Here is a 23,790-nt window from a genome sequence, read left to right on the forward strand (position 1 = left end):
TATGGGATCGGGTCAGGGGGGCGTCCCTATGACGCTAGGCACGCCCTCCAGACCGCAATCACATCCAGGAAGCGCCGTTGGCTTCAGGGCAGCCAAATGGCTATGACTTTGTATTTTGTTCTAATGGCGCTAAAGCCCAGCACCGTTTGGATGGAATACAACGGCATAACGGCGCTAAAAGGTTAACATCCCTGTGACCATGCTAGTTTGGGATTTTACGACATACATTCCTGTGTTAAATCATTCCCTGGCTCCTGAGTGGCTTCTACATTCAGATGTTTTGTCAGCCTCTCACACACAGTAAATACAAATTAAATTATCAGTAAAATGTTTCATTCTGCATAGTAAAACTATCTGTAATGTACTTTTATTATGTATTTTTGCTACTCTTGCTATATTTCCAATTCCCGAGAGAGGCTGATGTGCATTCCACGGATTTCAGCCATCAGACCCTGCGAAATGCTACACACTGATTGCTTAAAAGGGCTGTACAGTAAATGTTTCCTTCTATTCTGTCACTCTCCTTTGCTGAAACTGAGCTCCTTTCCATGAGAGCATACTAAGGTATACTGAGACGCATGCATGTCTCGTGCACTTTAACATTACCGCTATAACTTCTGCCAAAGAGTTAAATACATAGTTAAAAGGACAAGACTAAATAAAACTTTCCTGGTTAAAAGGACATGAAAACTCGAAAAGAGCATGCAATTTTTAACAACTTCTACTATCTAATTTGCTCATTCTTTTGATATCATTTGTTGAAAAGCACATCTAAGTAGGTTCAGTAACTGTTGATTGGTGGCTGCACATAGATGCCTTGTTTGATTGGCTCCCCCATGTGTATTGCTATTTATTCAACAAAGGATATCTAAAGAATGAAGCAAATTAAATAATAGAAGTAAGTTGGAATGTTGTTTAAAATTGTAATTTACTTTTGTCATCAAATGTTCTCTTGGTCTTCTGTGTTGAAAACTATACCTAGGTATGCTCAGTAGCAGCAATGCTTTACTGGGAACTATCTTTTGATTGGTGGCTTCACACCTATGCCTCTTGTTATTGACTCACAGTTCAGCTAGCTCCCAGTAGTTGATTACTGCTCTGGAGCTGACTTGAAAAATGTGTTTAATCTCTATACAGAGGTTAAACATATAGAACATTTTATTATTCCACTATTACTTGCATATAACAAATTAGACCATTTTCTTTTTGCGTCCCTTTAAACTTGCTCACCAATCATGTTCCTGAGCAGAACTGATCAGTGATTAGTGGCTACCTGTGTATGTCCTTGCTGATTTGCTCACAAGCTATGCCCAGCTCAGGATCGGGAATGGAGTGCACGATTCAGATAGAATTGACCATTTTAAACCACGTTGATTCATTCTCTCGGTATCCTTTATTGAAGGTGCAACAGTGCACTGCTGGTAGCTAGCTGAACACATTGATTAACCAATGACAACAGGCATATATGTGCAGCCACCATTCAGAAGCTAGCTCCCAGCTCCAGAGCCTACCTAGGTATCCTTTTCAACAAAGGATACCAAGATAACAAAGCAAATTAGATAATAGAAGTAAATTAGAAAGTTGTTTAAAATGGTATTCTCTATCCAAATCATGAAAGAAATTGTTTGGGTTTCGTGTCCCTTTTAACTCTAATCTAAGCTCTTTTTACAGGGGGTAAATAAACCGCTATAAGCATTTGTGGTATCATAAAATGATTTAACCTTTTAATGCCGTTCTATTCCCTCATAATTACACTGGGCTTTAGAGCCGTTATGCCGGAATAGAACGTCCTAGCCAACGGCTGTCCTGAAGCCTTCTGCGCTTCCTGGATTTGATCGCGGTCTGGGGGACGTTCCTAGGGTTATAGGGATGCCCCCCAGACCCGATCCAATAATTGAAATCTCACGATCGCATGATTTCAATTTGTCTACATTGGAACAGTTGTTCTGATGTAGACACTTTAACCCTGGCAGGAAAGGGTTAACAAATGACATTGTTTTTATTAGTCTCTTTTAAGCTAAATATCATCACTTGATTTCTACTTGGTGCTCTTTTTAATGCCTATATTTCAATTTCAGCCATGTTGGATGAAGATGAGGAAGATCGAGTGGATGAATCTGCGCTGAGGCAGCTGACAGAGATGGGGTTCCCTGAGAGCCGAGCTATCAAAGGTCTCCGCTTAAATCAGTATGTAGTTTTAGCTTTTGGCGCTATATGGGTACGGATAGCCAAGGTATTCTCAACGATTTGGGGGGAGATAGGTTAAAGGGACAGCTAACATTGTAATATAGAATGTTTAAAGGGACGATCAAGTAAAAATTAAACTCTCATGATTCAGATAGAGCAGCAATGTACTTCCATTAACAAAATGTGCACAGTCTTTTTATATTTACACTTTGAGTCACCAGCTCCTACTGAGCATGTGCAAGAATTCACAGACTATACGTATATGCATTTGTGATTGGCTGATGGCTGTCACATGATGCAGGGGGAGTGGAAATATACATAACTTTAAAATTTGTTAGAAAATAATTTACTACTCATTTGAAGTTCAGACTAAGTGCTGTTGCATTGTCTTGTTATCTTGCATTTGTTGATTATGCAAATCTGCTGTATTGACTGGTCCTTTTAAAGGGATATGAAACCCAATTCATCTAGTGTATACAATCTAAAAAAAAGTGTCCAGTTTACTTCTGTTATCAAATCACTATTGCAGTCTTTTCTATTGTGTGATTCTACTGTATTCCGTGGTAATTTATGTAATTATACATTTAAAGGGACATGAAACCCAAATGATTTCTTTCATTTTTCAGATAGAGGGGCCCATTTATCAAGCTCCAGACGAAGCTTGAGGGCCCGTTTTTCTGGCGAGCCTGCTGCTCCATAACCTTTCTGCCTGCTCTGAGCAGGCGGACAGACATCGCCGAAAATCAACCCGATCGAGTACGGTCGGGTTGATTGACACCTCCCTGCTGGTGGCTGATTGGCCGCGAATCTGCAGGGGGCGGCGTTGCACCAGCCGCTCACAAGAGCTGCTGGTGCAATGCTGAATACGGAGAGCGAGCGTATTGCTCTCCGCATTCAGCGAGGTCTGGCGGACCTTATCCGCACTGTCGGATCAGGTCCGCCAGACCTTTGTTAAATATCTCCCAGAGAATATGTTAAAAAAAAAATCAAATTTACTTCAATTAGATTTGCTTTGTTCTCATGTTATTCTTTGTTGAAGAGATATCTAGATAGGTAGTGAGCACACCTGGAGCAGTACATGACAGGATAGTGTTGCCATCTACTGCTAATGTACAACATTGTAACAAAACTGCTGCCATATATTACCGCAGACACGTGCACACTCCTGAACTAACCTTCTTGCTTTTCAACAAAGGATAACAAGAAAACAAAGAAAAATTGATAATAGAAGTACATTGGAAAGTTGTTTAAAATAATTATTTTCTCCTTGTTTATTTTAAAAATAAATATTTACATATACATTTGGCACTTTCAAGTGAGTTTGCTGAACCATATCTCCAACATTTTTATCTCTTTAGCCTGATATGGAACTCCGGTTGTTTTTTTGTTTTTTTAATTAATGTTTCCAAAATACAATCTGCAGCAAATGCACAGCACATTTAACTTGCCGAAAGATGCAGTAAAGTCAGAACTAAATATTCATGGTTTATGTTACCAAAATATCTTTGTTCCTTTGGTATCCTTTTTTGAAGAGTAAACCTTAGTAGGAGCGTGCACGTGTATGGCAGTAGTTTTTGGAATAATGTTTGTTAATATGCTAAAGACACGTGCACGCTCCTGAGTCTATCTACAATTGGATCAGAGGCCATTTTCTGCTCAGGCCCAGCAGTGCTCTGCAGCTCCTAAATTATTTTTTAACTTTGTGTTTAACCCCTTTATAGTGTTGTCTAGTCACAGCACACCCGGTTGCGCTATTGGACTAAATGTAGCTCACTCCCTCTCTGGTCTAGTAGCGGGAGCGAGCTACATTTAGTCCAATAGCGCTTTGGATATCCAAGACCGCTCAGTAGATCCTGGAGTGGAGTTCAACTTTACTCTTCAAAATCTGGAAATACTTTTCATTTTTGAAGTTACCGCTAAAATAATGTTATATAATTCTGCACTGTGTGCAGCATTATATAACATTATTCTGAACGTTTACTGTCACTTTAAGGGTCTCTAAATAACCAGGCGCTTACATTTGTCGGAGAGTGGCCAAGACTTCCAAATGAAATGACTTTATTTGCACCAAGACAGCTGACGGATATGAGATTACATGAGGGCATCAGCTTTACAGATATTGGCACACATCTTTAGTTTTAAAGTTTACAAGCCAACGTGGCACAGGACTTTAACTTGCCATATAGAGCCATTATGTATACAGAAATTTGAACATTATTTATTCTATTCAATTCACCAGACTGTAAGCTTTTTAAATTACATTGATTAACCCCTTAGTGACCAGACCATTTTTCAATTTTCTTACCGTTAAGGACAAGCGCTATATTTACATTTCTGCGGTGTTTTGTGTTTAGCTGTAATTTTCCTCTTACTCATTTACTGTACCCACACATATTATATACCGTTTTTCTCGCCATTAAATGGACTTTCTAAAGATACCATTATTTTCATCATATCTTATAATTTACTATAAAAATAAATTATAATATGAGGACAAAATGGAGAAAAACACACATTTTTTTCTAACTTTGAATCCCAAAATCTGATACACATCTACAACCACCAAAAAACCTCCCATGCTAAACAGTTTCTAAATTTTGTCCTGATTTTAGAAATACCCAATGTTTACATGTTCTTTGATTTTTTTGCAAGTTATAGGGCAATAAGTACAAGTAGCACTTTGCTATTTCCAAACCATTTTTTCCCCCTTAAAATTAGAAGTTACACTGATATCTGTCAGGAATCTCTGAATAAACCTTCACATGTATATATATTTTTTTAGTAGACAACCCAAAGTATTGATCTAGGCCCATTTTGGTATATTTCATGCCACCATTTCACTGCCAAATGCGATCAAATAAAAAAAATTTTTAAAAAAAATTGGTAATTAGAAGGCCTCTAAATGCCGCTGCTTACCACACTTGTATTATGCCCAGCAGTGAAGGGGTTAATTAGGTAGCTTGTAGGGTTAATTTTAGCTTTAGTGTATAGATGACCCTCCCACCTGACACATCTCCCTCCCTGACCCCTCTCAAACGTCTCTCTCCCCCCCCCCCCCCCAAAAGTCACCCCCGTTTTAAGTACTTGCAGAAAGTCTGACATTATAAAAATAAAAGGTGTGGGGGTTTTTTTTTTGGGGGGGGGAGAGTTTATTATATATTTCTGCAGTGTAGGATCCCCTCTTACCACCCAACCTCCCTGATCGCCCCCCCCAAACAGCTCTCTAACCCTCCCCCTCTACCTATTTGCCACCATCTTAGGTACTGGCAGCTGTCTGCCAGTACCTAGTTTGCTCTAAATTATTGTTATTTTTTTCTAAAGAAACAAAAAACTTTTTTCCGTAGTGTAGCTGCCCCCCCCCCCCTCATTAGCATACCCTCCTCCCAGATCTTTTTCCTTCCCACTCCCTGCCATGATGTAGCGGTCCCACCCGCTCCCGACATTCTCATGTTATATTATACCAGCTGCAGAGTTTAAATCTATGGGAAATGATTACTTCATGTTTATTTTTGTATATGAAATAGCTATTTCTGCTAACTGAAACCACAACCAAATACAATGGGTTGTTCTTGTAGGGAGACAATACCTTGTTATCTTATCAGTCAATTTTTTTATGCAAAGTCCTCATTATCTTCTTTATTACTGTTTTCTCAAAGGTCAATGCATAGAACAATGGAAAATTAACATTTTAGTACCTCTCTGCCACAGCCCCCCTACTGGGTGTATTATTTTGTCTAAACCTCCTTGTTTACATTTTCTTTTTGTTTTTTTGGAACCGGAAATTTAAGTCCAGAAATGTTCAGTATAGGTGGGGATACAAAAGGCAAAATCGCCTATTTCAAATGAGAAAATAAAGGTGAAGAACATAGAGTACACTGTCCCTTTAAATAAAGATTGCCTAAAAATCTTAAAAACATCCCTAACTTTTCTGTAGTGTTTTAGTAATATTTACCTACCCCAAATCTCACTGTGCATTGTTCTTTCCCCCCTTTAGCATGTCAGTAACTCAGGCTATGGAGTGGCTAATTGAGCACGCGGATGATCCCACAGTAGATGCGCCACTGCCGTGTGAGAATTCCGCAGAAGCAGCCACAGGAGTCTCAGTGCCAGCTGAAGCAGAGGCTATTGCATCTGGAGAAGACCCCAAGGATGAACTTACAGAAATCTTCAAGAAAATCAGAAGGAAAAGGGAATTCCGGCCAGATCCACGTGTAAGTTAAATTTGTATTTGTCCCTCTCTTGTTCTCGTCTCTCATTCCTCCTCCCTCTTCTTTCTTATCTCTTTCTCTATATATATTGTATAAATGGGGCTAGATTTATGAAGCTTTTCTCCCTTGTTTGACTGCAGGTTCACATAAGCGAACCTGCAGTCAGTATTTATCAAGCAGCGGTCATCGGACCTCTGCTTCCCTGTTCTCCACCTCTTAGGTGGAGAATTTCAATCTCCTAGGTCTCATCTGATCGGGGAGATTGACAGCTTCTGCCTGTGCGTTATTGGCTATGCGTGGGCAGGGTGCAGAGTTGCACACTGAGAGATCGGGCAGATGGGGGCGAATGTGTATGTCCCTGTCCGCCCATGGATGATAAATGCAGCTCAAATTAAAGTGCAACAATTATAGTGCCTGATGATTAAAACCATGTAAAAACAGACAGCAATCATAAGAAACCTTTGCGTGCTCTTTTTGAGCGTTATACTTGAATTGTTCTCTCCGTCACAACCAGAACCTTTTTGATGGTAAATAGAAAACAAAGCCCTTTAGTTAGTTTGTTATATTAATATTTGCTTGGGATACTTAACCTGATCTGTCATCGTATTCTCTTTCTTTTTCTCTCTTTCTCTTTTTTTTTTTTTTTTCTCTCTCTTTTCTATTTTTTCTGTAAATTGAGTGGTGTAGGCATAGCTAGAGATGCTATATATTTACCCAGGAGTTTCATGGTACATAGAAAGTAAAGTCTTTCATATCTCTTTCTCTCTTTCTTTTCTTTCTTTCTTCTTCCTTCTTTCTTTCTCTCTCTCTCTTTCTCTCTTTCTTTTCTTTCTTTCTTTCTTCTTCCTTCTTTCTCTCTCTTTCTCTCTCTTTCTTTCTCTCTCTCTCTCTTTCTTTCTTTTTCTTTCTCTCTTTCTTTCTTTCTTCTTCCTTCTTTCTTTCTCTCTCTTTCTCTCTCTTTCTCTCTCTCTCTCTCTTTCTTTCTTTTTCTTTCTCTCTTTCTTTCTTTCTTTCTCTCTCTCTTTCTCTCTCTCTTTCTCTCTCTCTTTCTCTCCTCTCTCTTTCTCTCCTCTCTCTTTCTCTCCTCTCTCTTTCTCTCTCTCTTCTCTCTCTCTCACTTCCAAAATTTTAGGGAGTAAATAAATCCCTCAATGTAGTCCCCCTATAGTCTCACTAAGTGGCTGGTCCAATACAGCCGTAAGTGCATAGACCTAACAATGTAGCCCCCACAGCAGTGTCTCCCTCAAAGACTGAAGCACTAAGCACACTGAAGATGTGCAGTAATATTTAGAAATTAAAACACCATCTGTGCCTCTCACCTCCAGTGTGAAAAGATCTTCCGGAAGAGAAGGAAGTTAAGAAGTATATATATTATAGTATGCTCCACCTGAATCATTAAAGTTTTTAATTTTGAATTTACTGGTTCTTTTTTAAAGGGACATAATAACAAAAAAAAATCTTTCTTGATTAAGATAGAGAATACAATTTTAAACAACTTTCCAATTTACTTCTATTATTTAATTTGCTTTCTTCTCTTGTTATCCTTTGCTGAAAGGTTTATCTAGGTAAGCTCAGGAGCAGCAGAGAACCTAGTTTCTAGCTATTGATTGGTGCCTGCATATATATATATATACTGATTGTGATTGGTTCACCCATGTGTTCAGTTAGAAACCATTAGTGCATTGCTGCTCCTTCAACAAATGATTCCAAGAGAAAGAAACAGATTAGATATTAGAAGTAAATTAGAAAGTTGTTTGAAATTGTATTCTCTTTCTGAATCATGAAAGAACATTTTTTTTGTTTCATGTCCCTTTAAGTCTCACTTTCTTCTTGTTTTCACAGGCCGTCATCGCACTGATGGAAATGGGTTTTGATGAAAAAGAAGTTGTTGATGCTCTGTTAGTGAATAACAACCAGCAGGACGCTGCTGTGAGTATTAATTGGCTGTACATTAAGGGGTAGATTTATCAAAGCCATTCTCCTTTAATTCCGTCCAAAATGGCACATACGAACTGATCGTCTTATTTATCAAAGCACTCTGCGCCTATAATTGCACAAATCTGAAAGAAACTTCTTCGCACTCCGCTTGCATTCGCCTAGGCGCACGGGCGCGCTCCCGAGTGCAACACTATACATTAGTAATAGGCGTAATTTAACAGCCCGACCTACAAATACGCCCAGTTTCGTATTTATCATTGCTTTGCGCCGATAGAGAACTGAAATTTCGGATTTAATTGCGTGTTGTATATTTCGCCATACAGACTGAGTCGAACACCCTTATAATACGTGCTTTTACATCTTGTGATGCAGTACTTTATTCTTTTAACTAATTTTTGAAAGGCTCAGCGCCATGAAGAGACTGTTATTGCCAGAAATTTGCGCTTCCACAGGCGAATACGGGTACCAACAGTTTTATATATATATATATTTATTTTTGCGATCTTAAATTAACATATGGCAAAAACAGCACAGAAACATTATATAATATAAATATAAGCTAAATAGTTACCTAAAAAACGCTTTTTTAATAATCAAAACATGGTGGCGTAAATATTTATAGTAGAAAAGATCTGGAGCGCAAAAAGAAAAGGGAACTGCAATAGTGTGAGATCCAACAACACTTTTAATTAGCACGCAATTAAAATCTACTCACAAAATTTCCAAATAAGTCAAGCACATAGCATCAAACATGAAGAGTATTCCGGTGCTTCTCTCACGGCTGTATCCTTGCAAGACTCGGCGTGTTTTATCTTCACTGCTGAGACTATTTGCACCTGTCTCCAGAGAACAAAACAACTCAGCAGGGGACATGTGATTGGGAGAAGGGATTTGCAGGTTAGATTTCCCGGAGAAGGTTTTACGGAGAAGGAATTAAAGGGGACAAGAACATAGTTAACGTCCTCCTGGAACTACTTCAGTCTCCTCCAGGTGAAAATACTGCCAGTGATTGGCCCATACACATGTATGCCTTCTTCTGATTGGTTCACCAGCTGTGACACCACTACAACTTTGACAGCATTTAACCCCTTTGCAGTCAAGTAGATCGGGTGGTGACGTCACACGCCGAGTCTTGCAAGGATACAGCCGTGAGAGAAGCACCGGAATACTCTTCATGTTTGATGCTATGTGCTTGACTTATTTGGAAATTTTGTGAGTAGATTTTAATTGCGTGCTAATTAAAAGTGTTGTTGGATCTCACACTATTGCAGTTCCCTTTTCTTTTTGCGCTCCAGATCTTTTCTACTTTGGATTACTCTACCCGGCTGCCGGACAAACAGCCAACCCCCTGTGAGCAGCAGTTTGAAAAGTGACTGATACAAAGTGTGTAACGCTGGAGGACATTTGCTACACTTTATAACATCAAAGCTTATGGACATTACAGACATTTATATCAGTAAGAACATTGACCAATTGATTAGTTCATAAGTGTGTACTATTATTAAGATTATTGGAAATTTATTGATTCCTCCTTTTTAACTATTCATAATTTGGTTGAGACAAGCGCTTCTAGTTTCATATATCTATTGTAAATATTTATAGGGATGTACTGTGATAAATAGGGAGTAAATGCTTTTTCCGACAGGCGAAATTCATCATTATTACGCCCCAGCTCGCCTGCGCAAAGTTACGTCTATTTTTTTGATGATTTCAGGCGCACATGTGCGCTTCTCCGGAGGCGAGCTGGGGCGCAGTTACAGGCGAAGCACATACAGAGATAAATCTAGCCCTAATTGTTGCCAAGTAAAAACCAATTCAGCCTATTGTCTGTAAATATAAAACTTTCATCAATTCATTTAGAACATGCAGGTTTAAAACACTTCTGTTATCAAATTTACTACTCTTGGAATTCTTTGCTGAAAAAGCATAATTAGGTAGGTAGCTAACTGGGGATTGCTGGCTGCACACATGCCTCTTATCGCTGGTTCAGCTAGCTCCCAGTAGGGCATTGTCTTTATAGAGCTGGCCAAACACAGTTTTATGCAAACAGTGCTCTGTCTAACGCATTAGCGTGTTATGTCTGCACCATTATGCGCCTTTAACTGTAAAGATTTAAAATACGTCAGCACAAATAGCAAATGTAAAAAAATAATTTAACATCTCCCTTTGTTAGCAAAGTGGATGGATATTTAATGAGGCATTAAAGGGTATTTTATTGCATGCGGAAAACACAGTATTCCTGTCCTAAATAAAACTACTCTTTGTTTTAAGGGTGATTGAGGAATTTCTTTCTCCACCAATAGAGTTGGGGCTGTTGTCAACCAGTGAGCAATCTCCATGATGTCTGCACGAATATGAACCACTGTCTTGTTTCAGAATAGAAGTTTATAAAACCCATGGTTCAGATAGATCATACAAATATAAACAGCTTTCCAGTTCACATTAGCTTTATTCTCTTGGTATCCTTTGTTCAGGAGCAGCAATGCACTTCTGTGAGCTAGCTGAACACACTGGGTGAACCAATGACAAGAGGCATATATGTGCAGCCACCAATCAGCAACTAGTCCCAATAATGCATTGCTGCTCCTGTGCTTTTCAATACAGGATGCCAAGAGAACTAAGCAAATTATATAATACAAGTAAATTAGTAAAAAAAAAAAAAATCCCATGCTCAATTTCATCATGAGGGGAAAAAATGACTTTACTGTCCCTTTAACTTATTTCCTTTGCTTTGGTGACTATGAAACAGCTATAAATGAGTTCCTGCACTGATCAAGCAGTCACTGTATAGCATGTTGCAGGGTTGGGTTTCTGGATCCCATAGCAGGCTAAATAAATAGTAAAAGTATATTGCATTTATTTTACTAATGAAACATTTTGTGGAGAATTTAGTGTCCATGTTAGGACAACGCAATCCATTAGCGAAATGCACCCAATACAGCTAATCGCTGTCACGTCTTAAAGGGACAGTTTACCCAAAACATTTCCCCCAATTAATTTGTTCCCCCTGATCCATTTTACATGCTGGAGTGTATTAAATTGTTTACAAATAGCTCATTTACCCTTATTTCGGCAATTGAAATAGCTAATCCCAAACTATGCTCAGGCTATTGACAGGTTATGTAAACACAGCCAGCAGAAGAAATTACACTCCTGGTGGAGTGTATAAGCGATAACTAACTAAAAACATTTAATTTTCCAGTTCTCTATAAGTATTGGGCTTTGGTTTACAGACAGTTATAATATAAGGAAGCAAGTGTGTGTACACAAAGTGATAACATAATGAGGTCTAATTTTATCTGTAACCCGTTTTAATAGGTTGTGGTTTCAAAGCTCAAAACAAGCTATTTCATATACACAAATAGGCCTGAAAATGCAAATCGCATACATTCTATGCTTTGCAGCTGGTATATCAAGTAATTGCGAGTACAATAAGGAAAAATAGTTTCACAGTATACTGTCCCTTTAAGGGGACATTGCATTAAGCTTTTTCTTTGTAAACGCACGTTCCTATCCTAAATAAGTTTTTGTTGTTGTTGTTTCTCTTGCATTGTGTTGTCCTAATCAGCCAGTGAGGATTTATTAGTAGGAAGTACTAAACTAATACTGCAGTATTCATTTAAATTTAATCAGTTTTTATTTAACATTGAGGCAAAAATATATATATATTTTTGACACATGTAATTGATAGATATTTTGAGTAGGGGATTGCTGCAGATCACATGACTGATACCGTGTGCAAGTACCAGGGAAAACAGGATTGCTTGCGCTTGCCTACGCAAGTTCATATTATATTAATACAAATGTGAATTGAACACTTGAGTACATCATAACAAATAATAGTGACCTAAAAATATATATCTATTTTTTTTACTTACCCATATATGTCTGCAATAAAACACTACAGTGCACAAGCTCTGCATAAACAATACATATTTTAAAGGCATCTGCTACTAATTTTATTAGGGTTTTACAAAGCCAGGGCAATTCAGAGATAAACCCTTTGAAAGACCTCTGGTTTTCCTGGCCTCCTTTACTGTGGCCAGTCAGAGACTAGATGTAAACAAACTTTGTGTACTGATCTAAGTAATCACTGTATAGCGTGTAGTAGGGCTGGACAATCCATCATCAAAAGTATGTGCCTATGAATGTATGGTATGGGGCACTCCCTCCATAGTTTCCCCCCAGAAACTGCTTATATTACCCCCCTTGATAGGTGGCACTGTCCATCTCTTCTAAGCACCTGAAACGTTAACCCTTCACAGGAAGGCGTTACTTTAAAGTGTACAAAGCGGACAGTATGGCCTCTGACTGCCTTTACCCCCTTATAATGCACCTTAGAATAAGGCTATCAAGGGGAAATGGTTTCTTTTTTAAGGAGGTCTTATAATTCCCCATTTGAAGTGCACATAGTACATGATGGTGTATATTTACTGTCCTTGTAATTATGCAGTGCGCTGCCCTCTCTGTCCAAAAATGAAAATAATTTATAGGTGCAAATTACAGGGAAACTTGGTAAAATACACAATGCATGCTGTTGTTTTTTTTTTTATTATTCACAGAGCCAGTTTGTGTTCTTTATCGTTTATAAACATATATTTTGTCATTAAATTTTTTTAAATCTACTATTAAATGGTTATGGAAGTGATGCTTTAAGAGGACATAAAACCCTTTTTTTATTATTTAGATAGAGCATGTTATTTTAAATCACTTTCGATTTTAAGTCTATCTATTTTTTTTGTTAACTTGGGGTCCTTAGTTGAAAAGGATACCTAGGTAGGTTTATGAGCGGCTGATTAGTGGCTGCACATATATGCCTCTTGTTATTGGCTCACCCAATGCATTCAGCTAGCTCCCAGTGCATTACAGTTTCTTCATCAAAGAATAACATGAGAATTAAACATATTAGATAAAAACAATAAATGGAAAATGATTTACAATTGTATGTTATATCTGAATCATGACTAAAAATTATTGGTTTGATGTCCTTTTTAAGATAAATTCCTCCCTTTCAGTCAATGTATCTATTTTTAAATAGTCTGGACTGAATGTTTTAGTTTTTCTGTTAGCAATGAGTATGCGCAGGATCCTTACCAGTATGTGAATCACTGTGTATGGCTCAGCTGTTACAGCCTCTGATTGGCTCTATCATTCCAGTCTACATGTTGTGAAAAAAAGATATGAAAACATGGGACTTTCTTAAAACTGGATTACATCACAACGTAAAGGGACAATTTTTTTATGAAAGCCATAATCTTTAATAATGTATTTATGCTGAAACTTCAATGCAAACCATTATACTTTCTTTTTTTTTAACCCTGGTTATTTATTTATTTACGTTCAACCCCCAGCTTTATTCTGTTCTGCTTACTCTTAAAGGGACAGTCTAGTCAAAAATAAACTTTCATGATTCAGATAGGGCATGTCATTTTAAACAACTTTCCAATTTACTTTTATCATCAAATGTGCTTTGTTCTCTTGGTATTCTTAGTTAAAAGCTAAACCTAGGAGGTTCATATGCTAATTTCTAAGTACTTGAAGGCCGCCTCTTATCACATACGTTTTTATTTGCTTTTCACAACAGGGAGTGCTAGTTCATGTGAGCGATATAGATAACATTGTGATCACGCCCGTGGCTTGTGACAGGCACTGCACTAATTGGCTAAAATGCAAGTCATTATACAATAAATAAAGTCATGTGATCAGGGGGCTGTCAGAAGATCCTTAGAGTTAATCAAGTTAATCACAAAAGGTAAAAAGTATTAATATATATATAACCGTGTTGGTTATGCAAAACTGGGGAATGGGTAATAAACAATAAAAATTCTGGTGTAGACTGTCCCTTTAAGGAGCTGGACAACTGGGGGAAGATAAAAGAAATAAAGGGTTAAAAAAATGAAATTAGGCAACAGAGTTTCAGGGATGGGATATTTATATTAACACACACATTTTGTGTCCCTTTTTTAAAGAGATACTGAACCCAATTTTTTTTTCTTTCATGATTCAGATAGAGCAGCAATTTTAAGCAACTTTCTAATTTACTCCTATTGTCAATTTTTCTTTGTTCTCTTGCTATCTTTATTTGAAAAAGAAAGTCAGAACCATGGACAGCACTTGTTTATTGGTGGATGAATTTATCCACCAATCAGCAAGAACAACCCAGATTTTTCATCAAAACTGGGCCGGCATCTAAACTTACATTCTTGCTTTTCAAATAAAAATACCAAGAGAATGAAGAACATTTGATAATAGGAGTAAATTAGAAAGTTGCTTAAAATTGCATGCTCTATCTGAATTGCAAAAGAAAAAAATTGGGTTCAGTGCCACTTTAAGTAAAAAATGTAAATGGCTAGCATGAAATAAATTAAATTTTTTTCTGATATTGGTACTTGCCACTAGAGGGCACTCACTTGTTAATTTGTTAGAATTGCAGCAAGCCGTTTTATAAACTATTATAGACCTAGTCTGATACACTATTTGTCTTTTATGCTTTGCTGTTCCTGTACTTAAAAGGACATAAAACCCCAATTTTTTCTTTCATGATTCAGATAAAATATACTATTTTAAACAATTTTCAAATTTTCTTTGCTTTCTTGTTATCCTTTGTTAAAAAGCATGAAAGTAAGCTCAGGAGTGTGCACATGTCTGCAACAGTTTTGCAGCAATGTTATACATTAGCAAGAGCACTAGATGGCAGCACTATTTCCTGTCGTGTAGTGCTCCAGGCATGTGCATGTTAACTATCTAGATATCTCTTTAACAAAGAATAACATGAGAATGAAGCAAATTTGGGTTTTGTGTCCCTTTAAAGATCAGAAGCTTTCTCTTTTTCCTACATATACTGAAGCAACTGGCAAATGTATTGATTGTATTTACATTACCCAGAAAGCAAAGTGTCTGTCGTTGACTCGTGTGAAACAGACTCGCTAACCTGCTGTGTCTTATTGCAGTGTGAATGGCTGCTGGGAGACCGGAAGCCCTCGCCGGAGGATCTAGAGAAAGGAATTGATACCAATAGTCCCTTATTTCAAGCCATCCTTGATAATCCCGTAGTTCAGCTAGGCCTAACCAATCCTAAAACACTGTTAGGTAAGTGCCTTGTACCATCCTCTGTACAAATGTAGACTCTGACTAATATGGGCAAATTCATATTTTTGTTTAATGCCCTGATTATTTATAATCTGTTTAGCCTTTTTAATTGGTTTTGTTTTTCTATAAACTTTTTTGCCTATTTTTTTTTATTTATTTTATATTTATTGAAATATATTTTATTTTATTTTTTGTATTTATTATACATTTATTGAAACTTTATTTATTATATATTTATTGAAATATTTTTTATTTTATTTTTTGTATTTATTATATATTTATTGAAACTTTTTTTATTAGCATATATTTATTGAAACATTTTTTATTTTATTTTTTGTATTTATTATATATTTATTGAAATATTTTTTGTATTTATTATATATTTATTGAAACATTTTTTTTATTATTATATATTTATTGAAACATTTTTTATTTTATTTTTTGTATTTATTATATATTTATTGAAATATTTTTTATTTTATTTTTTGTATTTATTATATATTTATTGAAACATTTTTTTTTATTATTATATATTTATTGAAACATTTTTTTTTTGTATTTATTATATATTTATTGAAACTTTTTTTTTTATTATATATTTATTTAAATATTTTTTGTAAAAAAAATGTTTTAAACTTTGTTTCCATTTTATTTAATCTTTTTTTTTTTGTTAGGGGGAAGTTTCTTAAGGAAATTAGTCAAGTAGTTTAACATATGCTAGGTATAAAAGATATGTTTAACTTAAATGGATAAAAAAACCAAAACATTTTTTCTTTCATGATTCAGATAGAGCAGGCAATTTTAAGCAACTTTCTAATTTACTCCTATTATCGACTTTTCTTCGTTTTTTTGCTATCTTTATTTTAAAAGCAGGAATGTAAATCTTAGCAGTCAGCCCATTTTAGGTTCAGCACCATGGATAGCGCTTGCTTATTGGAGGCTTACATTTACCCACCAATAAGCAAGCATAACCCAGGTTCTCAACCAAAAATGGGCCGGCTCCTATGCATCACATTCCTGCTTTTTAAATAAAGATAGCAAGAGAACGAAGAAAAATTGATAATAGGAGTAAATTAGAAAGTTGCTTAAAATTGCATGGTAGGTTTTAGGATAATAAAGAATGGGAATTGCATGGAATTATCCCAAACTTACAAATTCATCCACAGTGCCACTTCTCTTTAACCCTGGCTATCTCTGTTCTTTATAACGGGGGACTGAGCAGTACCCCAAAAGTACCCATGTAATGGGGTTTGAGTGCTAACGACAGCTCTGAGCCGTCACAAATTGTCCCTGACAGGTGCTGACGACGGCTCAGAGCTGTCGCTAGCACTCACCCACCTTGAGGGCAATCTGGGGGCTCCCACCTACTTTCACCCCGGCGATTTGGCCTGAATAGTGAGAGACATCGCCAGGGCTTCGCAATGTCGTGATGACGTCACCGTGCAACTTTATTTAAAATTAACAATGGACAATATAGGGAATTGGGGGGCATGCTGCTTAGAAGCCTGTATCTCAGGCATCTAAGCAGCTACAGACCCCCAAGGCCCAACTTTAGAAAGGTAATCGCCTAACCTTTCCGACTGTATACAAACGCGATTATAGTTTCGATTCCCCAGTTTTGCACAGCTGACGTGGTTATATTAATACACCTTTTACCTTGGAGATTATCTTGTATCTAAGCATCTTTTGACAGCCCCCTGATCACATGACTATTACTTATCGACTTGCAAATTAGTGCTGTGTTGTGCACAACTCAACGGGCGTGAGCACAATGTTATCTATATGGCACACATGAATTGGCAGTCTCCTGTTGTGAAAAGCAAATAAAAAAAGCGAGTGATAAGAGGCTGTCTGTAGTGGCTTAGAAACAGGCAGACATTTAGAGGTTTAAAGTTTATAAAGTATATTAATATAACAATGTTAGTTGTGCAAAGCTGGGGAATGGGTAGTAAAGGCGTTGTCTATCTTTTTTAGACAATAACTGTTGATTGTCCCTTTAATACAGTTTGATTTTGAGTCTTATTTCTTACATTTTTTAGGCAGCCAACGTGTAACTTATATATTACTACACACACGTTCTATATTTCACCAGCACTCACTCTCATGCCTGCTCTCTCTTGCTTTGTGATGCTAATTTGTCCTGACTCCCTGACTGGGAATCACTGTCCTTGATTTATCTATTTGTCTGTCTATCTCTATCTATGTGTTTATCGCTTTGTCTTTCAGTCTGTCTGTCTATCTCTATTGTGTTTATCCCTTTGTCTTTCAGTCTGTCTGTCTATCTCTATCTATGTGTTTATCCCTTTTGTCTTTCAGTCTGTCTGTCTATCTCTGTGTTTATCCCTTTTTGTCTTTCAGTCAGTCTGTCTATCTCTATTGTGTTTTATCCCTTTGTCTTTCAGTCTGTCTGTCTATCTCTATCTATGTGTTTATCCCTTTGTCAGTCTGTCTGTCTGGTTTTCAAATCTGTCCTCAGGCCTCCCCAACAGACCACATTGTGAGGCTTTCTAGACTCGAGCACCAGTGAAATAATCAGCTGATTAGTAAATATGGTTAATTTACCTGCTCTGACCCGAGGTAATCCTGAAAACCTGGCCTGTTGAGGAGGCTTGAGGAAAGGTTTGAAAACCAGTGGCATAGCTCTTTCTGACTCTGTCTGCTCTGTCTGTTTGCCTGACTCTCTCTGTCTGTTTGCCTGACTCTCTCTCTCTGTCTGTTTGCCTGACTCTCTCTCTCTGTCTGTTTGCCTGACTCTCTCTCTGTCTGTTTGCCTGACTCTCTCTCTGTCTGTTTGCCTGACTCTCTCTCTGTCTGTTTGCCTGACTCTCTCTCTGTCTGCCTGACCCTCTCTGTTTGTTGTCTGACTCTCTCTGTTATCTGAGACTCTCTGCTCTCTGACTCTCTCTCTGTTGTTTGCCTGACTCTCTCTCTGTTGTTTGCCTGACTCTCTCTCTGTTGTTTGCCTGACTCTCTCTCTGTTTGTTTGCCTGACTCTCTCTCTGTTTGTTTGACTGTCTGTTTGACTTTCACTGTCTGACTTTCTATCTGTCTCTGTATTTCTGTATCTGCCTGACTGTCTATCTCATCTATTTATTCTAGTTTATGTAATCTGTCTATCCTAATTGAATCTATAAAATACACAGCATGTCACTGCTAGCCTCTCTTATGGCTGCTCTGTATACAACAATATTTTATGTTAATTACAATTGCAGGATGTGTGACCGTTCACAGCTGATGCATAACACAAGACGTCCGTGTCATCGAATTTCTAACTTTACAAGTGAGATATAAATACCTTTGGGTCTGCAGAGATGGCCTTTAGCAGACTGTAGTATGTCACATTTGGAACAATCACACAATCTGGTTTCTCACGCTGCACCCAAAATATTAGTGACATAAAAAAATTAAAAAATGCTTTGTATGTTAGAGGTATTTATTTTTGTTAAAGGGATAGGAAAGTCAAAATATCTAAACGATTCAGATAGAGCATGTTATTTTAAGACCCTTTTAAATTTACTTTATACTTTTAAATGTACTTTGTTCTTTTGGTATCCATTATTGAAAAAGAATATGCAGATATCCTACTCTAGTGGGAGCTAGGTGATGATTGGTGCCTGTGCATATCTGTCTCTTGTGATTGGCTGACTAGATGTGTTCAATTAGCTCTTCCTAGTGCATTGCTGCTTCTTCATCAAAGGATAACAAGGGAATGAGGCAGGTTTGATAATAGAAGTAAGTTGTTTAACATTGTATATCCTGAAAGAAAACAAATTTGTTCAGCAATTGCTATTTCGGTTTTGCATGTTTATAAAAATCCACCTTGAATATTCAGTGCAATTTGGGCACCAGTTTTTTATGAAGGACATTTATAGAACTGGAAAAAGAGGAGTGTGGCAAATTAATAAGGGGGAATGGAAGATTTGTCTTTTAAAGAGAGTCTGGAAAGGTTGTAGTTATTTACACTGGTAAAGAGGCGTCTGCGAGGGGATATGATTACATTATACAAATATATACAGTGCGTGTATAGGCAGTTATCAGCTGATCTGTTTATCTGCCTAATGGGGTTGTTTTAGCAAATTCAGTAGATGCCTTCAAAGGACCATTAACCCTTTACGCCATATGGACGTAGGTACAATGTGACACAGTGCTTTGCCCAGAGTAAATGTTGCTGTAGTACCTCCAACACAGAGGCGCATGTTGCATTCGGCACTGTCAGCTTAGACAGTGGGAGCCGCAACCAGGGGGCAGAAGGCCCTTACCATATGAAGCCAGCTCACCGGTCGTTACAGAGAAGGTTACTGTCTCTCTAGCGATCTTCCGCCGAGTGGGAGTGATTGGAGGGAAGGGGGGGGCGGCAGGGGGGGGCGGCAGGTAGGCAGCTTAGCAGAGGAAGGGGGGAGGGATGGGGCCCTGCACTACAGAAAATGATCATTTGGAGGAGTTTGGTAGGTGGGGAGGGTGAGGGGGATCCCTACACTAAAGATAAATGTATAAAATGAATGATATGAAATACATTTCAAAAGAAAAGTCATAATTTGTTACGGGCAGACTGTCTGCCAGTAACAAACATGGTGGTGGACAGTGGGAGAGGAGAGAGTAAGAGAGCTGTTGGAGGGGGGGTTCAGGGAGTGTGAGTATATGTGTGTGTGTGTGTATATACTGCATACTGGTAAAGATGGTGGTCACCAGGGGAGGGAAGAGAGCTGATTGGGAGAGATCAGGGGGTAGAGGTGTCAGGTGGAAGGGTAATCCCTATATTACAGCAAAAATTAACCTTACAAGCTGAATAACCCCTTGACTGCCAGGAATTTCCAAACTGTGGTGCACAGCTGCAATTAGCGGCTATCTAATTGCCAAAAACCAACGGCAAACCAATGGCAAAGCCATCTAGAGGTTCCCATAGAAGCTTTTACAACCATTTGTCTTATGACTGTTGTAGTTTTGTGTAAATAATTTCCAAATAGTGGCCTCAAATATACCAAAATGGGCCCAGTTTAAATCTCCCTTTAAGGTACAAGTCAATGTATATAATAAATAATGTATGTAGAAACTGTATCTACTACACATGACCATTTATAATCAGTCCTAGCACCTTTAGCTTTTGGATTATGTTGTACAATTATTTGTGCTAATTATTTTTCAAGTATTTACATATACTTCTTCATTTTTTTTTACTCTGATTATTTTCAGTTAAGTCAATGAATCCCTTTTTGGCATTGTTTTCACTCCTAGATCTAGCCAACCTGTATGCGTATAATGTTACTATCACTCACGTTGCCAGGTTTATGATTTTGTACTCTTTTGCCAAGGCTGAAATAGGATCTGTTTACAAGTTGTTTTTTTAGCCTTTTGAGATGGCTGCTTCGATATCATTAGTGGCTTTAAAGGGACAGCAGTGCACTACTGGGAGCTAGTGGAACATATCAGGTGAGCCAATGACTAGAGGCATATACATGTAGCCACTAATCGGCAGCAAGCTTCTAGTAGTGTATTGCAGCTTCTCAGTCTACCTAGGTATGCTTTTCAACAAAGGATACAAAGGGAACAGAATACATTTGATGATATTAGTAAATTAAAATTTTAGCCACCCATCAGTAAGCACTACCCAGGGTTCTAAACCAAAAATGGGCTGGCTCCTAAGCTTACATTCCTGCTTTTTCAAAAAAAGATGCAAAGAGAATGAAGAAAATTTGAACATATGAGTAAATTAGAAAGTTGCTTAAATTCATGAAAGAAAAACAATTTGGGTTTCATGTCCCTTTAAAGCAAATAGTCGGCATGTGCATATATTCTGCATTGGTTATTCGTCGCCAAATTAATGACAATTATAGCTGTGCTCTGACGCATTCGGCTCCTTCCAACATCAGCTTGATGATTAGTGGATGCACATATAAGCCTCTTCTCATTGGCTCAGCAGATGTGTTCCGTTAGCTCCCAGTAGACATTGCTTCTCCTTCAACAAAGGATCCAAAGAGAATTAAGCACATTTTGTAATAGATGGAAATAGTTTAAAATTGTATGTTCTGTCTGAGTTATGACAGAAAAATGTTGAGTTTCGTTTCCCTTTAACCATTTTGAAGAAGTTAAACACATAGTCAAATAAGGTCAGGATTACAAATGTGTATGCTTAAAACAATTCCCTCTTTTTCTTTTAACAGCATTTGAAGATATGCTTGAAAATCCCCTAAACAGTACCCAGTGGATGAACGACCCCGAGACGGGACCCGTAATGCTCCAAATCTCTAGGATTTTCCAAACGCTGAATCGCACGTAGTAAAGGCTCTCACCCTCCATCAATATTTCTTGGAACTTTAAATATGAATTTTGTTGAAGGGAAACTCGGACTATCCAATTCTCTTACGTTTCTGCTCCTCTGTCCAGCTGAGGAGTGTCTCATTTATAGATCCTAACCAGAAAAAAAATATATTTAAACTTGTTTCATTTAGTTAATTTATATTGTCGTTCAACTGGATGACAAGACACGCAAAAAAAAAAGGTAAAATTAGGGTGTTTGGGTTGTCGGATGTGTGGTGACGTAATGTGCTGTCAATATATTATGACAAGGAATATGTAAAAAAAAAAAAATCGGAAGTGGATATTTGGATATTAAAGTGATTGTAAACGTTAACTTTTTTTTTAAAATATTAGTACTCCTAAATGAAAAAGATGGGGACTTTAATGGGATACTAAACCCAATTTGTTTCTCTCATGATTCAGATAGAGCAGCAAGCAACTTTCTAATTTACTCCTATCATGTTTTTCTTTGTTGTCTTGGTATCTTTATTTGAAAAGCAGGGAATGTAAGCTTAGTTCAGCACCTGGGTAGTGCTTGCTGATTGGTGACCACCAATCAGCAAGCGCTACCCAGGGGCCTGAACCAAAAATGGGCCGGCTTCTAAGCTTGCGTTCTTGCTTTTTCAAATAAAGTAGCAAGAGAACGAAGAAAAATTGATAATAGGAGTAAATTAGAAAGTTGCTTAACATTGCACGCTCTATCTGAATCATTAAAGAAAAAAATGGGTTTAGTATCCCTTTAATTCATGAAAAGCTTTGTAAACGCTTACTTTATTTTTAATAATTACAATTTCATATCTTGATATTTTCTGCCATTCCTCAGCCCGTAACGGATATTCTAGTTCTCACTTCAGTGACAATTTAGGCTGTAGCCAATCATATTGCGCCCCCTTTGTCGTCCAGCAAGGAAATAATAATGCCCCTGGATTTGGACGCCAAAGGGGGCACGTTACGATTGGCTACAGTCTGAATCATCGCTGAATTAAGAACTAGAGTTTCTGTTATGGGTGGAGGAATAGCGGAATATATCAAGACATAAAATTGTAATTATTACAAAAAAAAGTAAGCGTTTACAAAGCTTTTAATAAATTAAAGTCCCCATCTATTACTTTATGATTACTATTATTGTAAAGAAAAAGGTTAAAGTTTACTATCACTTTTAGCATGTTGACCAAATACAAATGATTTGACCTGTAATAGAAATACAATGTTATATGTTAAAAGATTGAAGGTTTTAGATAAAAGTCTGTTCCGGTGCCCATAACAGAAATAAAAGGACATACTAATGCATTTTGTAATCTGTTCACGCATGTAAAAGGGTTAAACATATAGGTAATGTGCGGAACGTGGCTGATCAACCAATCAAGGACAGCAGTTGTACAACCCCACCAAGGCTGTTTCCTGTTTGGGAGCTGCAAGGTTTTCAGCTGAGCATGGCTTTACCTATTTGTTTAACCCATTTGCTGGGGAATAAGTACACAGTTATGTAGGCACATGTAAAAAATGACATGCTCCAACATATTGTGCAATTTTAGCACTAGAATGTTCCTTTTAACGTCCCAATTTTATATTATTTTAAGCTAACCTACAAGAGAAAAATACCATTTGAAATTTAGAATTTTGTTGTATTTTTGAACACGCTCAAAGATTGGTTTTAACATCATATTAATATTATTCCCTCCTTAAAAGGGACATTAAATTCAAAATGTGTATTAAAAAAGTGTATAAAAAAAATAACTTTCCATCGTACTTTATTTATTTCTCTCCCCTTTCTCTGTAATTTAATTTTAAAGATGCCTAGTATGCATCCTGAAGGATCCTGGCCCTGCAACATGCTAGAATGTGACTTCTTGGTCAGTGCTGGTGCTTATTCTGTACTTCGCCACAGCAAACTAGATACGATAAACGTACTCAAGATTTTTTAGGGGTATGTCCCTGAATTGCTAAACAGTGGATATGTAGCTACCAAAAACAACAATTGTAACTGTTTTCACAGTATTATTTTATGAGCAGATCTTTTGGAAGTTACTGCTAAATTTCGGATTATATACTGTACATATATGACAATTATTTA

General features: G+C 37.3%; 1 protein-coding gene across 1 annotated transcript in view; it reads left to right on the forward strand.

Annotated features, from left to right (window-relative positions):
* The window catches only part of UBAC1 (UBA domain containing 1), a 48,503-nt gene extending 25,050 nt beyond the window's left edge, over positions 1–23,453 (forward strand). The window contains exons 6-10 of the mRNA XM_053695571.1: positions 2,079–2,187; positions 6,182–6,398; positions 8,238–8,324; positions 15,284–15,422; positions 21,581–23,453. Of these exons, the coding sequence (XP_053551546.1) occupies positions 2,079–2,187; positions 6,182–6,398; positions 8,238–8,324; positions 15,284–15,422; positions 21,581–21,696 (668 nt within the window). The 3' untranslated portion in view covers positions 21,697–23,453. The remainder of the gene's footprint in view (positions 1–2,078; positions 2,188–6,181; positions 6,399–8,237; positions 8,325–15,283; positions 15,423–21,580) is intronic.
* Positions 23,454–23,790: the final 337 nt, after the last annotated feature.

Source organism: Bombina bombina, chromosome 12, assembly GCF_027579735.1.
Source record: "Bombina bombina isolate aBomBom1 chromosome 12, aBomBom1.pri, whole genome shotgun sequence".
Classification (NCBI taxonomy): domain Eukaryota; kingdom Metazoa; phylum Chordata; class Amphibia; order Anura; family Bombinatoridae; genus Bombina; species Bombina bombina.